The following is a 16,092-nucleotide window of genomic DNA, read 5'->3' as shown; positions in this document are numbered from 1 at the left end:
ATAGATTTTTATCCATTCATTATAGCCTCAGTATTTTGGATTACCTCTCTGTCAGACTGAGGAAACCAAGCAGCATGCTGATTCAAACTGGATTCAATCAACAGAAATAACAAATTCCTTCACAGAGTAATATGGATGCAATCCAGTCAATGTCCAGTAACATGTCAGAAATTACACCACTTTTTACTTTTCACAACTTATTTGTTAGGAGGAGCAAACTAAAGCTAACTTGGTGTCTAGCAACCTATCGATACACCTGCCCTAATCAAGAGATCACTGGAGCTGAAACAGACTGATAAGAGGATGGATGAAAGTCAACACAGCTGTGTGTTGAAATGTCATCTTTATCTTTGGTGTGATGTTAAAACCACAGACTGAATACAAATACAGATTTAACTTCCTTAACATCACCCACTTGGTTCTAGACTCCCAGAATTGACCACACGTCAAATTTCATTAGCGAATAACAAACAAATACAAGTGTACATGTTTTCGTTAAAAGAAAAATTAAAATCATGCGTTAGTTTAGAAAACTTTTTATTGAGTCTTCTAAAATCCAAAGTTCAAAATGGAACGCCAGAACTTTTCTTAAGCCTTCAATATGTGATTACTTCACTTGTGGAAAGATAAGTTTATGTATCCCAGTTATATATTACATATATAAAATGCATTTTACACTTTTTTTAAATGTGTAAATTATATACAAATCATATATTCCCATTCATAAAGGACTTAAATTAGTTGAAATGTTTTGGCTGGTTTCTGGTCTTTTCAGTCTATTAGTTTGCTTTGAGCGGGAAATGCCGAAGACCGACGGAAAATCCCGAAGCCCGCGGTGCCTGCTGGGAAAACTCATCAAACCGCCATCTTTCCTTAAAGCGAGTTAGTAGGGCAAAACAACAGCTAGTTTGAAGGGTTATTTCTCCAAAATTAACCCGCTGGAGCAGCGCAACATCAGCTGTTCGTGTGAATAAGAAGCTTAAAGAGGAGCGGGCGGAGTGGAGGGCCTGATTCGGTACACATATCAGCCGTAGAATCCAGCAGTCCGCAGGGCACCATGGGCCGCTCTCGGAGCCGCAGCTCGTCCCGGTCCAAGCACTCCAAAAGCAGCAAGCACAGTAAGAAACGGAGCCGGTCCCGGTCGCGATCTCGAGACAGGGAGCGCTCCAAGAAACGCTCCAAGTCCCGAGAGTCGAAGAGGAACCGGCGCAGAGAATCCCGGTCCCGATCCCGGTCCAACACAGCGTCGTCCCGCAGAGAGAGAGCAGCCTCACCGCCGGAGCGCATCGACATCTTCGGCCGGACACTGAGCAAGAGGAACGCGCTTGATGAGAAGCAAAGGAAGGAGGAGGAGGAGAGGAAGGCAGAGATGGAGCGGCAGAGGAAGATGTGGGTATATTTAATACAGAAACCAGCACGTAAACTGTTACATAACGGTACTGAACCCCAGCCCGTGCTCGGCTACAAGCTAAGCTAAATGCTAGGCTAGCTGCGGTCATTTGCATGGCGATCGTTAGCTCTCTGAGCTAGTTGGCTAACCCTAACAGGCTGCACAGGCCGCAGGCGCCTGTCAGAGGAAAGCTTACCTGTTCAGGTGGATCACACCTCTAGTTCTACCGTCATTAATTCAGATAAACATAACTATAAACTCGTATTTTAAGCATCATAATAGATTTGTGAGGTTGTTCTCACTGACCTGCAGTTATCACTTTGGAAAAAAAAAAAACACATCGTGCTGGTAAAGTTGAACTAACGAAGTAATGCATGTTGGATCCTCTTTTAAGGTTTAAATATGTCAAATGAGTGGCTATTGGTGTGTAGGTCTGTCGGTTAATCCTGCAGTCGTGAACTTCCTCCAGCAGGCAGAGATTTGACTCTCTGACCTGCACTGAAGGTCAGATCAGTAGTGATGTTGATGCTTCAGGAGATGCTGATGCTCAGTTACTGACATGCCTAGCGTTTCCATGCTGAGTGAAGAGAAAGCGATCTGTGTGGGTTCAGCTCCAGGTTCTCCACAAACATCAGGGGTTGAATTTCAGTGCATAGATTCTTGAAAATCCTGCATTTAGAATGAGGATAAATCTGGCACAGTTAGAGTGATCTAATAACATTGAGCCCAATATTAAACCAGAGCTGATGGTATACTGACAACACCTGGAGTGCTCACTAATTAATGCATACATACAAATGCAAATAAATAAATAAATAAAAAACAAGGACACTGAAAGGACAAACAGCAGTGGAGTTGATGTAAATCCAGAAGAGCGAGGAGCATCACAGCCTCGTGTAAATAAAACCAAATCCCCACAATCTGCTCTAACTCGTATAAATGAGTCACTTTACTTTCTATAAAGCCAAGATGCTCAGAAAAAAGTTTAAAGGCAAATTTAAAAATACTGTTCATACAATAATAAAGTTCCAGCAGTGGGTAAGCTATTAATTTTAGTTTTCTAAAATATATATTCGATGTATATTGATTAAATTTCTGGAAGAAAAGTCTTGAAAGTCAGGAAATTGTCCTGAGACTCATTTTCATATTTTCTGACTGGTAGCAGGGCACTGGGGCTTTTAACTTTGCACTCACAGGTGTATTTTGGGGTTGAATTGTTCTTGATGATGCTCTTGCATGATTTCTATGTTGAATGAGTGTTTTTCCTCCAATAAGCACTTTGATTTCTCCTCTGGAGAGATAATTGTATTAACATATAAACTAGAGAGCGAGACATTCAGTGAAAACCTCTTGATTTATTGAATATTAACTTTACTCATTGATTATTTTATCTCACTTCAGCTGTAGCTGTACTAGTAATGAGTGTTTTTGTAGTCACAAACAGCTGGACAGCTGTAGCTCTGAGCATTTGGAGAGAATTTGTTTCTCTTATAGAGAATAAATGCACAGATGTTGATGCCTGCAGTTAAAACCATCTAGATTGTTTATTATTAGTTAAGGCGGGTTTCTGTTGTGCTGATTTTTATTTTTATTTTTTTGTGAGGGATTATATACAGGCATCTGCACAGGGACTCAAACCAGAAACCTTCGATTTACAGTTTGGCTCATGGTGTTAGCAGGTATGCAGGTGCTGATTCCTGCTGTTCTTCAAACTCTCATACAGCTGCTACATCTCCATTGAAGCAGCTGGCCATCTTTTCTTTGGTCAAACACTCAGTACAAATACTGCTATAATCAGTAGTTCACAGTTGCAGTAGAAGCAAAATAAAAAGCTAAAAAACATCAACTGAAACCAAACTCAGTAAATGTCTCACCCTGTAGTCCACATGTGAACACAGTGGTCCACTGAGAGGAAAAATCAAAGTTTTCATTAGTGAAAAAACAGCTCTTCTTCATGTCATTAGTCTGCTCGATTAATGCAGTACTCCCGCAAAAGTAAGTAATACAACTTGTTGAATTTAACAAACACAAATGTGAGTGAAAAGTGGATACTTGGCTTTAACAGGAACGCATATTTTAAAGTGAAATTCTATTGATATTTAAAACTTATTTGGTTTAAACTAGAGATGGACCGATCCGATATTACGTATCGGTATCGGTCCGATACTGACCCAAATTACTGGATCGGATATCGGCGAGAAATAAAAAATGTAATCCGATCCATTAAATATAAAAAAAGCACCTCACAAAACTTGCGACATGGCGTAACTCGGCTCATAACCATAGCATGTCACAGCAGTATGCATCACGTGATAGAGCAGCTGTGTGTATTTGTAACCTCGCTACCAAACCAGCATTTCATCTCCGAGGAAGTTTTCCCAGAGAGAAGTAAAGCAAATGTGTAAGTTCATCTCTGAATGTAAAGCATTCCCACGTTAAGCTTAACAACAGATATATGGAGCAACTGCCTCTCTCTCCTGCTGCTACTTCAATCGTGAAACTGCTTAATGATCAGCTGATCGGCTTTTCTGTCGCGAGTCCGTCTCTCTTCTTTGTTTTTGGCCCACTTCTCACCAGAAAGAGGAAACCAGCGGCTGAACAACAGCAGCACTATTAAGCTTGATAAGCTGTTGTTAGAATTTATTTAATATTACTTTCTACACCAGGATTGTTTTCTACCTAGCTGACGGCTGGTAACTGTGCAGGGGCGGATCTAGCAAAGTTTAGCCAGGGGGGCCGATAGGGCATGAACAGGGAAAAGGGGGCACAAAGACATACTTTTCTTTCTTATTCTCATTTAAAATGTCTAGCTTTTAATAAATAATTATCTGACTCTTACACCCAAAGTTTTAATCTGATGTAAAATATATAGAAGTCCATTACTGTATATAGTAACTTTTAAGTCTAATATACCCTAGTAAGCTATAGTACTTTTTCCTTTGGGAAAGTACCATCTGTGCAGTCTGCAATTCTGTAGAAGAAAGATGTTGAATCTATTTAATTATTCTTGAAAAATAATTTATTTCTGTGCATTTTCCCCCTGCATCAAATTAAATTTGATTACATCGATTAAGCATCATGAGGTAGAGGGTGGTTCCCTATTTATTTTTGCTGGGAGTTTGCAACCCTATTAGTTAGGTTGCTTAATATTTCTGCTAAGTACTCTTTAAAATACCAGAATAGGAAGGATTGAGTAGGTTTAAGTTTATTAGATTGATCAGTATTGCTGAACTATGAAATATTTTGGGCGCAGTGTATTTTTTACATACAGGTATAACAGAATAGCTTTAGTGTTGTTATTTATTTAAACTTGAGTATAAACTTATACAAAATGCAGCAAGATATTAAAAAAACTTTTATTGATTAAAAAACACACTATATCGGATTCATATCGGTATCGGCAGATATCCAAATTTATGATATCGGTATCGGTATCGGACATAAAAAAGTGGTATTGTGCCATCTCTAGTTTAAACAGGATGCAGAGAGGATCAGGACGCATTGAACAACCACAAAACCTGCTGCAACAGCTAAACATCACAAACTGACTTAAACACACAATTTCAGATTTTAATGAAGCAGCTGTGACCGTAAATACATCCATGTTGACTGCAGCTTTTCAGGTGTGTGTCTGTGTGTGTGAGAGCCTCCAGGTAATATAACACACAGCCCACACCTGGCTTCCTGTCTGTCTGTCCCGCCTGCTTTCTCCTGCTGCCTAACAGCCACAGGGCCCATTAACCAGGCACACGAATGTAAATATAAAGGATGCTGGGCAGGGCTGGGTCCAGTTTCTGGTTTCCACAGCCTGACAGAGTGAAACCAGATCCCTGAGAGGGTGGAGAGTGTGTGCCTGTGTGTGTTTACATCGCTACTAATAAGTTCCTGTTCACACAAAAAGAACAGTTTAAAGAAAAGATAAACAGGAGGGCAGGTGACCTCCATCTAAATTCCACAAAACACTCAGAAAAACAGTCTAAATTGCGCCCAATCTCACATTTGAAATTAAAAATGTCCTCATTGTTGAATTATGTATATTTAAGAGCTGTTTAAAGCAGCTTAGTAAATTCTTAAATATCCATTTACACAATAGCCTTTCTGTTGTTTTTTTTTTTTTTTTACCTGATCAGCTGTGTTGTAATATTGGGTTTGGTATGGCTCGTAAAAACCACTCTGTCAGGTATGATGAATAAAAACTGGTTGGTTAGCATTGGGTAAATACAGACTAAGCTGTTATATTGAGATATTTCAAAGCGGTTCGGTGTGGTTTATTTGATTAGCAATTAAATAGTCCTCCGTTTTAAAACCGAAACACGAATTAGCGACATGCTAACCTTTTGTTCTTTCCTTTAGCCGGCAGCAGGAGATTGAGGAGAAGCTGATCGAGGAGGAGACGGCGCGGCGAGTTGAGGAGCTCGTGGCCAAACGTGTGGAGGAGGAGCTCGAGAAGCGGAAAGACGAGATTGAGCGGGAAGTGCTGCGACGCGTCGAGGAGGCGAAGCGCATCATGGAGCGGCAGCTGCTGGAGGAGCTGGAGCGACAGCGGCAAGCCGAGCTGGCGGCACAGAAGGCCAGAGAGGTAACGCTCGGTCGTTTGGAACGCAGCCCCTCCCTTACCCCTACACCACCCCGTACCCGAACCCCTTCAGCTCCCTTCACCTCTCAGTTTCCCACTCTGACTGGGTCTTTGGTCTTTTATTTTAACTGTTTAAAGTGTAACCCAGCCATGGCACAAGTTTCACACAGTTGGATGCAGCCGTGCTGAAGGGAAGTGGCAGCTTTCAGAATAAAAGGAAAAGGGAGTACCTTGGCTTCAGGTACTAAAGCAAATCAATATATCCAAGGGTATAATGAATGTTCTTCATTGGTGTAAATTACTGAAGTAATAATAACAGCAGTGACGAGAATAATAACGAAATTCCTGTTATTCATTTTTTTTGCAGTAGTTGCATTTCAGCTCAGTGTGGGAGTCTTTCAGGCTGTTAGCTTAGTTTCTCTTTTCAATAGTCAGTGAGTGGACCTCTCACAGTGAAAAACCATCCAATGGGTTTTAAATCGAAACAAACTACCACGTTACCTCAACTCTCCAGCTGTTTATCAAAAAAATTTCACTTATTCCTGAAATCATGGGTAAGGTGATATGTTTTTACACATTCGAGTAGTTGAAAAATGATATTGTTTATGTGTTTATTTTTTATATAGTTTATCTTGTGTCTACCCTGAGTTTGGTTGGATGTAACGTGCTACAGTTAAAAGGTTAAAAGTTGACATTTTATTTCTGTTTAAAAAAATATATAATTTAAAAGAGATTAGAGGATAGCACTGCATTTCTAACTTGCTGGTGAAAGTCTTGCCATGGCGGGTTTCAAAGCAATATTCATTTCTTTTCTGGTTAACTCAAATTTCTTAGTTTTGTATTTAAGGTATATATATATTTTTTCTTTTAAATTTAAAGATTAAATTTTACCAACTACATTGCTGCCTGTCAGTGGTTATTTTAGGGTTTCTTTTGTTTTTTAAGGCTTTTTAAAAACATAAAAAATATACTATGCAATTATTACAAGTCTGACATTGTAACTGCCATTATTAGGGTGGATTTTTTTTTTCTTTCCCGGGCCCCAAAACAATTTTTTCTGAGTCTTACAATCAAAACCGTGATATAAAATATTCAAGGTGAAAACAAAACTTATAGAGGCAGTTACATAAGTCCTGTCTCACTGCTGGAATATTTATTAAATTGAAAGTTTTTTTTCTACCGTCTTTTATCAGAATAAGTGAACGTAAGATTTACAGACGTCCTATCTGCGAATCTTACGTTCAATTATTATCAGGGAAATCTTCAGTGGTGTGAAACATCTGTTATTTAACTTGTTTCTGTGCATAGTCAAGGTATAGACCATGACTTTTTAATAAGTGGAAGAGAGACTTCTGGATTATTCATTTAATCAGCCAGGGATCTGAACTGATTTAGTTATTCATTAAAAAAAAAAAAAAGCCCACAGGTTTCTAATTGAATAATGAATAGGCAATTTGTTTGAATACAGGTAATTAGTCTTTTGAATTCAGTATTTCACAGTGCAGTTTTTATTTATTTATATTATGTAATCTTTAGCTATACAGATGTTTTTGCTAATTTAAGTGTGAGTATTTTTATTCCACATTTTACCTTGTTGAGGTGTTTGTCATTGTATTGCACTTTAGGCTATTAGGCTAGGCTGTGTTTAACTTCATTTAGCTGATAAAGCTGGATTTTTTCCAACTCTTGGGATTAAGTGTATTATTTTAATACATACGGACTTATTTTAAATTACCTGAACTTAACTTGTCTTAACTTATCTGAACTTACCTCAAGTTAACTTATCCAAAGCTTAACTTCTAGAACATAGCTGAGCTGAGCTTATTGCAACTTACTGCACAGTAACTTACTTTTACTCATACTTGATAATAATTTGTGTGAAACTACTTGAACTTAAGTTCAGATTAGTTAAATTAGCTTTAATTCTTAACTTAGCATAAGATGAGTTTAGATAGTTACTATATAAACATACTAATTGTTTTGATTGCTTTAGTTTGGTACTTGTGTGACATTGTTTGGTTCATTTGGTATTCCTGCTCATGTTTTAACTATCAAAATGTTTTGCTTTAAAACCTGATTTGTGCTGTGAATTTGTTGAATTTTGGAAGGTAATAATCAGATTAATGTCGTTAGTCTTCAGTTGGTAATAGCCTGTATACCTGATGAAGGTCAGATGGACAAAAACATTGTAATTTAATTTGTTTTCCAGCAAAAAGTGAGAGTTTGCACAGGAAAGATGCTAGGACATCTGCTAAGTAAGGTCTTCTGGGGTCTTGCCTTTAACTTTATTCAAACTGATTTCTGTTCAGATGCTTAGTCGCCCTAAAGGTTCCTTTTTAAACTAAGAATAAACAACCCTGGCTCCCCTCCCTGGGCACTATTAAGAAAAATGGCGTTTGTTTACATCACAGTATTGTGAATGAGTGGTCCAGCTAAAGTGCAGTGACCACTGACTCGGGACTAATAGGCTAAGAAATGTACCCCCCAACTCTTTGTTTACCCTCAGGACTGCTAGGAAGAAAGGTCAGCGATGTGTAGAAATGTTCATCACGTCTGTTTTAATCCACCTCACCTGCTCTTTAACTCTTTGGGGGAGGGGAACATTACAGGGACGCTTCATTTCCTGTTTCCTGTCCTGACAGGTTAATCCCCTCTCACCTGTGTCACCTGTTGATGATTTTTGTCGAGCTTTTCGAACAAAATGTGTTGATTTACTTTTTGTGCTGACAACTTGCTTCTCCTGTAGGCTCAGTTTGGAAATGTGTTTGTGCTGTTTTTTTGTTAATTTTTTGGAAACACCACCTTCCTAACTAGCATTGACCTGCAACCTTTCAGCTCAGCCGTGACCCGCGTCCTGTACTGTAAGTGTACCGTGGGCGGGTCCACTTCGAACACACACACTCTCTCACACACACACTTACATACTTGCACAAACACACACCTGCACACAAACACAGACAAACATCTTTGTACTGCACTCCTTCACCGCGGCTGCAGGCTAAGCCGTAAACTGATCAGTAATAAAGAGGAATGGCGCCGTATGGCAGAAACCCCCATATCTACCTACCCACACCAGGAGCGCTCCTGTCTCTGCAGGGGCCACACAGTCGGGACGAGACAGTAAATATTCAACCGTTTAACGCTTTCACCAGTTGTGTAGGTACACAGGAAAATGGTATACGTGCATTGGTGAGCCAAAACTATTCCCTCCTTTATTTTTCTCTTGCTTATAAACATGTTAAAAAGCAGCAGCAGCTTTGATTGTCTGTCTTTTTTATATATCTGTCTTCTATTGATGAGTGTAATCATGCAGCACTAGGTGTGTGTTAGTCTTTAATTTTTCTCTAGGCAGCATTAGAGGGATTTTTAAAAATGTGTGAGAGGCTGAACAAACTTGTCGTGAGTGTGTGAGTGAGCGCGTGCGTGCGTGCCTTTTGTGGCCTGTTCTTGCGCTAACATATCATCGTGTTGCTTGTTTAGGAAGAAGAAAAATCGAAGCGGGAGGAGCTGGAAAAAATCCTGGAGGAGAATAACCGCAAGATCGCAGAGGCTCAGGCCAAACTGGTACGCCAAACAGACACACAACTTTCTGTCGTTAGCATCCACTGAGCAGTGTTCTCACCATCAGCAGTAATTTTACATTATCAACACATAAAAGTTAACGCAACTTAAAAATAAGGCAAAACTGTTTGGTTTACTATTTAGATTACTCATTTAGGGTTTGTGAATAAAATATTCAGCTCACACTAGACACTGAAAACTGATTATCGTGATGAATCTACTCTTATTCAGAGAAAGATCTCTTTGAGTTAAAATACAAAAATTTCTAATTTGTCGCCAACATGCAAATTATGCAATTTGGAAAAACGTTTAACGTTCTAATTATGCTAACAAGAAAATGCGCTTTCTTTGGCCACGATACTGGGCTGTATAAACGGGTATCGATAACATAAATTGTGAAATTTCAAATCAAAGTAATGTTCAAAACCCCCCCAGAAAAGTGTATGTTCTAGAAATCCTTGCACTGTTGAGTCGTTGCATATTTACATGCAAGAACATAGTTTAAACATTATTTGGCTTTGATGAAGGGACCCCAGGTCAGAAAGAGGTCTAGTGGTTAATTCAAAGACTGAAGTTGGATTGAAAAATTGGATTGATTTGAGAAACTGACATTCATCAGCTTTTAATGTCGTGACTACATCTTTAATCCAAAAATCAGGACGGATTAAGACCTTAAGGCTTTTTGCTGTGACATTACTGGGTATGGCAACACTCCGCTGGCAGGAAACAGCGTCTACGCAGTGGCTTTGAGTTGATGGTTATCAGCCATGGAAACGGATCTGCAAATAAGTGGGACAGGGAAAAAATAAATTCTGCAGAGTTTTGTTTATTTGAATCAGGGTCAAACTATAGAAAACCAGCATTCCTGTAATACTTCAAAAACCAAAATGAATGTTTAAGAAGAAGGAAAAAATAGGACCAATCAAAATTGTGTATTGTGTTTTTTATTTATTTATTTATTTTATTTTGCTTTTACAAGGGAGCCGTAGAACAAGTTACACAGTACAATAATGCTTCTATGATGGTGATGAGAAAGAAATCTAATTACATAGTCTAAAAGTAAAATCACGTGTTGTCTAAATCTCAGTCGTATTTACTATTTAAATTGAATGGAATGGATTTTAACAACTCAATCTAACGAGTACGTGTTTATTGTTTAATAAAATTGCTACAGAATTAATTTTATTGTTTAAGTGTAATAGAAAAATAAATAATCAGCTAAATCTAACAGAATAACTTTTATTGCCTAAATTTAATGAAGTAATTTTACTGCTACTTACTAGTACTATTTGTTAGTATGGGGAAAAAAAATACAAACACCTGTTGTAGTTCCTTCGGCAGCAATATTCTGGGAAACACGGCACGTTTAAGGAGCTTCATTTACTTGGATTTACTTGATTTTTATGTCCAATGTTTTGTTTTTTGGATGAGCCGGTATGTGTAATCATGGCCTTGCGTGACCCCGCCCCTGATTCCTTTTTTGTGTCTGTCCCGCAGGCTGAGGATCAGTTGCGTATTGTGGAAGAGCAGAGAAAGATCCACGAGGAGCGCATGAAGCTGGAGCAGGACCGGCAGAAGCAGCAGAAGGAGGAGCAGAAAATCATCCTCGGCAAGGGCAAGTCCAGGCCCAAGCTCTCCTTCACCCTGAAGGCCACAGAATAAGACTGCTCCCCCTTCGTCCGCAGGTCATCCCGCTCCCCCATCCAGCTCCTTTCTCCTCCTCATCATTCAGCCCCACTCCTCCTCCTCCTCTGTGGAACGCTCGCTTCGTTTTGGAAGTGCTGAAAGAAGGGGGGGCGCAACCAGCGTGTTAACTCGCTCCCTCCCAGCTTTGAAGAGGAGGCAGCTCTTCAGCCTAGGACCATCGCCCCCTCCTCCTCATCCTCACCCTGCTGCACAGATGACTCTTGTGCTTCTGGGGTTTTTTTTGTTTGTTTATTTTGATTTTTTTGTTTTGTTTTTTTTAGAAAACTTGAACTTTTTTTGATGTAGATGCTCTAACGTGTCCCTCGCCCTGCCACCCGGTTAAGTCTTAACTCTCGTGCTCTTCTTACGGCCTGAAAGGCAGACCTGATAGGCAACTGACTCTGTCTAGCTCGGCTCGGCTCATGTGCAGCATGGGAGTCGGCCTGTGGGTTTCCTGTTTGCAGACTCTGTGGTTACCAAATCACAGACTTTAAAAAAGCACAGCAAACTTCCCGTCCAGCTCGCCCTCCATTTTAAAAATCCTGCTCCTCTTCTTCTGTGGCTCTGCTTCAGCTCCGCCTGCCGCGTGCATTTTGGCTTTTAAATGTTGTCCTGAGAGGAACAATTAAAAAAAAAAAAGAAATAGAAATGAGGTGAACCCGCCATTCGACTCCCAGACTGCCCATGATCGAACTGCTGGAACCTCCTGCAGTAAACTGAGGAGAGATGGCGTTTTCCTGTCTGATGTAATATCATGTGCTGCCTCTCCCTCCTCACTCCGAGTTAGAGATAAAAATATGTAGGAGACAAAAAGCCACAGTCTGTGTTCTGTCCCTCAGTCATGTGCTAGTAAATTAACGGGCGAGGTAAGTGTTGATTCGTAGAGGACTGATTCGCACAAGTTCAGGTAAGACGAGGATTGAGGTCAGCGCGAGCGTGGATGTGTTTTAAGTGTGTGTGAATGTGTGAGTGTGTGCATGTGGCTGACCTCAGGTGGGTATATAAAGACTTTTTGTTATGTTGTGGCATTTTGAATTTGTCATGTAATTTCCCCCCCAATTGTCAAGGGACTGAACAGATCAATAAATCCATTGAATGCCTACACTGACCCGTGTGATGCTTTCCTGAGCTTCTATCTTATTTAATTCAGTCCTTCACAGTTTCATCTGTAATCAGGTAGCCCCATCAGTGACAAATTTTAATGGCGCTGTTGGCACCACTTTGGAAATTTATTTATTTTTTTCGCAGCGATCCATTTTCTCCTCTTGAGTCAATACATCACTGTCAGGTTAACCAAATCCCTGTAACAACATTGCCTAATTAGTTGGCAGCTGCAATTTGAGATTTTTCTGCAGCTGCTGGTTTGTTTCCAGCTCGCAACGGCAAGTGAGGTCGCTGCAAGCCGACCGTTCGCTAGATTACAGAGGATGACAAATGACCTCGGCAAACCTGCATTTCAATGCAGCTCAAACCCAACTCTAATGAATCCAATCGAAACTGTCAACATGCGTTTGAGGGTGTAAGTGACGCGGTGACGGCTGGTGATATTAATGTGGCGAGTTACTAAACTCGGGTCACCAGGCTGAGCTCTGCTATTCGGAGGAACAACCCAAAATGCTGCGGTCCATTTTAAAACGGGTAAACCCAAAGTGCTTTCTACTAAGCATAAAACCAAAGAGCAAAGCTTTATTTAAAATAAATTAAAAATAAAACAGCTGAAGGAAAAATGTAACCCAAAACTTGACAGTATATACAAGAACTACAGTTAAGACCACATTTTTCTTTATTTTACTCTAGAAATGTTTAATATATTTGGAAATGTTTGGATTTCACTTAGTGTCATAAAACCAGAAAAACGCCTGAACAATATAACATGCAAATAATAAATTAATAAAACTACTTTTTTATGATGAATGTCAGTTTAAAGCTTTAATATAATACTAAAATATGTTTTATTTATTTATTTATCTTTAATTATTATGGCACAGAAAAGCTGGGAGACCGAAAGCATGGGGATAGACGGCAAATAACCCGGAGCAGATTCCAACTGCTTATCCTGGTGAACCTACTTAAATGTTTAATATTTTTAACAAGAAGCACTGAGATTTCACAGGATAGAATAAATTTTTTCCGTGTTGAAGCCTAGTCTTGCTAGCTAACGCAAGCTGGAAAAAATGTTTGTTAGTAAATTATTTTTATATTATTTAATTAGTTTTAATTGTCTGGTTGGGTTTGGGCACTAAAGCTAATTACTTGATGGTGGTTTGATTTTCTTTTTCTAAGTGAAATGTCAGATGATAGTTAGCTTTTGATAGCGTTCACTGTAGCTTAGCTAAAATGACCATTTTCCCTCTTTAAAAAAAAAAGATTCATTTTATTGCTGAATCAACTTTGTAATTCAGTTCTATATCGCATAAATGGTACTAAACAAAAATTGCTAAATTAGCTTAGTGAACAGAAACCTAGCCGACCTTAGTTGCCTCTATAAGGAGTTTTACCTGATTTTACGTAAATAATTTATTTATTATTTCCTTTGTGCCTGTCCTTGTGTTTGTGGGTTTTTAATGAGTACATGTTATATTTATGTTCATTTTAATTTGGTTTATATGGCCGAGGATACTCTTTGGAAACAAATGTTGGCATTGGTTGCTATTTTCTAAATAACGTGGCTAGGTTAGCTAGTAATAGCTGTAGCTATAGCCTAGTTGATTTTTTCCCGCACTTTAAAAGTCCTGCTTCTGTGCTTTTCTTTTCTTTTCCCCCCCCAAAAATAATAAAAGATAAATGTTTTAAAGAAATTAGCACCAGTAGCTTAAGATGGCCTAGATTAGCTAAATTATTATTTAAACTTTAAGTTGGGAGTTCATCTGTTTCAGTTTACCTCCTTTCAAACTAATAAAGCTCAAATCACAAGTCAGCCTGAGAATTAAATATGTAGGTTTAGTTTTAAATTAGTATTTTTTTTTTAAATATTGAGGTTATAGACAATTACATTGACTTGCTGTTTATTTACACATGTTATGCAGTTTGAATTATTTTAGCATGGTCAATGCACATTACATATATTTTGACAATAAGCTGTTCATTTCTCAAGGTAAATCTGAAACTAGAAAAGGTGCTGTGAGTGTAAATGTCAGAGGTAAATAACTGCGGTGTTTAAACATGTAAACCACCTTCAGACCTCACCCAAGTGTCTGCAGACAGAACAAAGCAGCGCCATTAGGGCTCCACGGCTTTTATAGAGGCACTAAATAAAATTATTAAAACATGAATGGATGAAAGCTTAATTTAAGCCTTGAGTTTAAATGTAATAATATTTACAGAGCGGTGAGAATAGCTCATATGATTCAAACCGAAACCAAGCCTGCAGGTGCAGGTTACAACTTACTTTGTTATTTTTGTTAATGCTCTCCAAGCGGTGCACAGAACCGGAGCAAAATAAAATATTGGTTCATTTATTCGTACTGTGGCTTCCTGCCGGAGTCAGGCGGTCCCTCTGAGTCTGGAGCCACACGTCGGTGAGACTGTCACAGAAGCTGCGGGAACATCCAGCGCCCGACCCGGGTGCCCGGCGGACCCACAGCCCGCGGCGGTGCGCTCCTCTGCGGGCTGAGTGCTGCTGCGTGTCCCGCTGCAGCTTACCGGAGCCCGGACCTGCTGGAGCAAGTTTAGGGAGTAAAAACACAACTGAGCCTTAGTAGAGTTCCTTAAAACACAGTGAAACGCGAGAGTTTTTAAACGACAGTGTGTTTTTGGATAAGAGACACGTCCCGTATGTTTCCTTTTACCTGGAATGAACTTATTTCCTCTTCCTCCTCACCTGTCTGCAAGAAAAAAAGGTGTTTTTTTGTAAATGAAGTTAACTTGAATTTCTCTTAAACCGAACTTACACGAAACTTAAAACCACTTTTATTTCCACAAACTTGAATGAAATGAAGTTTCCACGCAACTCCCTACATCTTTTAACGATGCTGAAAAAAAACACAGAGGCGAGTTGAAATCCTGTGCAGACTGACCTCCTGTTTCTAAGTGTCAGACGGTCACAGGTAAGTGCGTGTGTGTGTTTTACGCTTGTTTTGGCTGATCTTTGCGCACAGACGCTTTCGTGGCCCGACGGCTTCAGGAAGAGCTTTTAAGCCTGGCAGAAGCTTCCTCTGTCCTGAATCAAACAGAAACAATTAGAAACGTCAATAAAAACAAATAGTGGGGATTAAAGGCTGCTCGTGAGGACTTTCAGGTGAGAAAAGGATGATATATATATATATATATTTGCTGTAGGTTTGTCACAGACTAGAGGTGCAGCAGCACTAATACAGTAAAGCATATTTAGAGTTGTGCCCATCCGGCATCTAAATTCAATTAAAGTGAAGCTCTGACAATAAACATCCAGCTTCGAGTGCAGCTCTGTGTGTTGATTCCGGGCCGGCAGAGGAGAGGGGAGGACGGAGGGGACTCCTCAATTATCTCCCGGGTGAAGATCCGCAAAACAAACACCCGCAATCCACTTTAAAACCGCAGAAAGCGTGAAGTGTGAGAGAGTGTGAAAACTTCACAGAGAGGAGTGCTCATTAAATTAGAAGCTGTTTACCAAAAGTCAGCAGGTGTGACTGTTTCGTTTCAATAAACAGATAAAACAGTAATAATAATGTTTGTAGAGTTAATTGAACGAAGACTGAGCATGTTTGACGGCTGGAAAATATTATTTATTACAGGAAAGGAGTCCTAGGACCCAGCAGAACTAATTTGTATCCCCCGAAAATGTTTATTTAAAGGTGTGAATGTGTGTAAATTTAATTTACTAGGCAACACACAGGCGGGAAATAATGTTTTTAAAAGTAATTAAGCAAAGTCTGAGCATACTAAATATTTTTATTAAAGG

At 39.4% G+C, this 16,092-nt stretch overlaps 1 protein-coding gene across 1 annotated transcript; it reads left to right on the top strand.

Annotated features, from left to right (window-relative positions):
- Positions 1-834: 834 nt before the first annotated feature.
- LOC146500957 (arginine and glutamate-rich protein 1-A-like) lies at positions 835-12,321 on the top strand. Its single transcript, XM_085135429.1, has 4 exons — positions 835-1,389; positions 5,744-5,969; positions 9,447-9,530; positions 11,025-12,321. The coding sequence occupies exons 1-4, from the start codon at positions 1,058-1,060 to the stop codon at positions 11,187-11,189; spliced, it is 807 nt and encodes a 268-aa protein (XP_084991555.1). The 5' UTR covers positions 835-1,057; the 3' UTR covers positions 11,190-12,321.
- Positions 12,322-16,092: the final 3,771 nt, after the last annotated feature.

This window comes from Neolamprologus multifasciatus, chromosome 16 (genome assembly GCF_963576455.1).
Source record: "Neolamprologus multifasciatus chromosome 16, fNeoMul1.2, whole genome shotgun sequence".
In the NCBI taxonomy this organism is placed as follows: Eukaryota; Metazoa; Chordata; class Actinopteri; order Cichliformes; family Cichlidae; genus Neolamprologus; species Neolamprologus multifasciatus.
The sequence above is the reverse complement of the archived record's forward strand: the minus strand, read 5'-3'. Positions and strand labels throughout refer to the sequence as shown.

Coding starts and splice junctions, on each gene's coding strand:
- LOC146500957 (XM_085135429.1), top strand. CDS start 1,058: ATGGGCCGCTCTCGGAGCCGCAGCTCGTCCCGGTCCAAGCACTCCAAA. Junction 5,970..9,446: donor CGGCACAGAAGGCCAGAGAG/GTAACGCTCGGT, acceptor TTGCTTGTTTAG/GAAGAAGAAAAATCGAAGCG. Junction 9,531..11,024: donor CAGAGGCTCAGGCCAAACTG/GTACGCCAAACA, acceptor TCTGTCCCGCAG/GCTGAGGATCAGTTGCGTAT.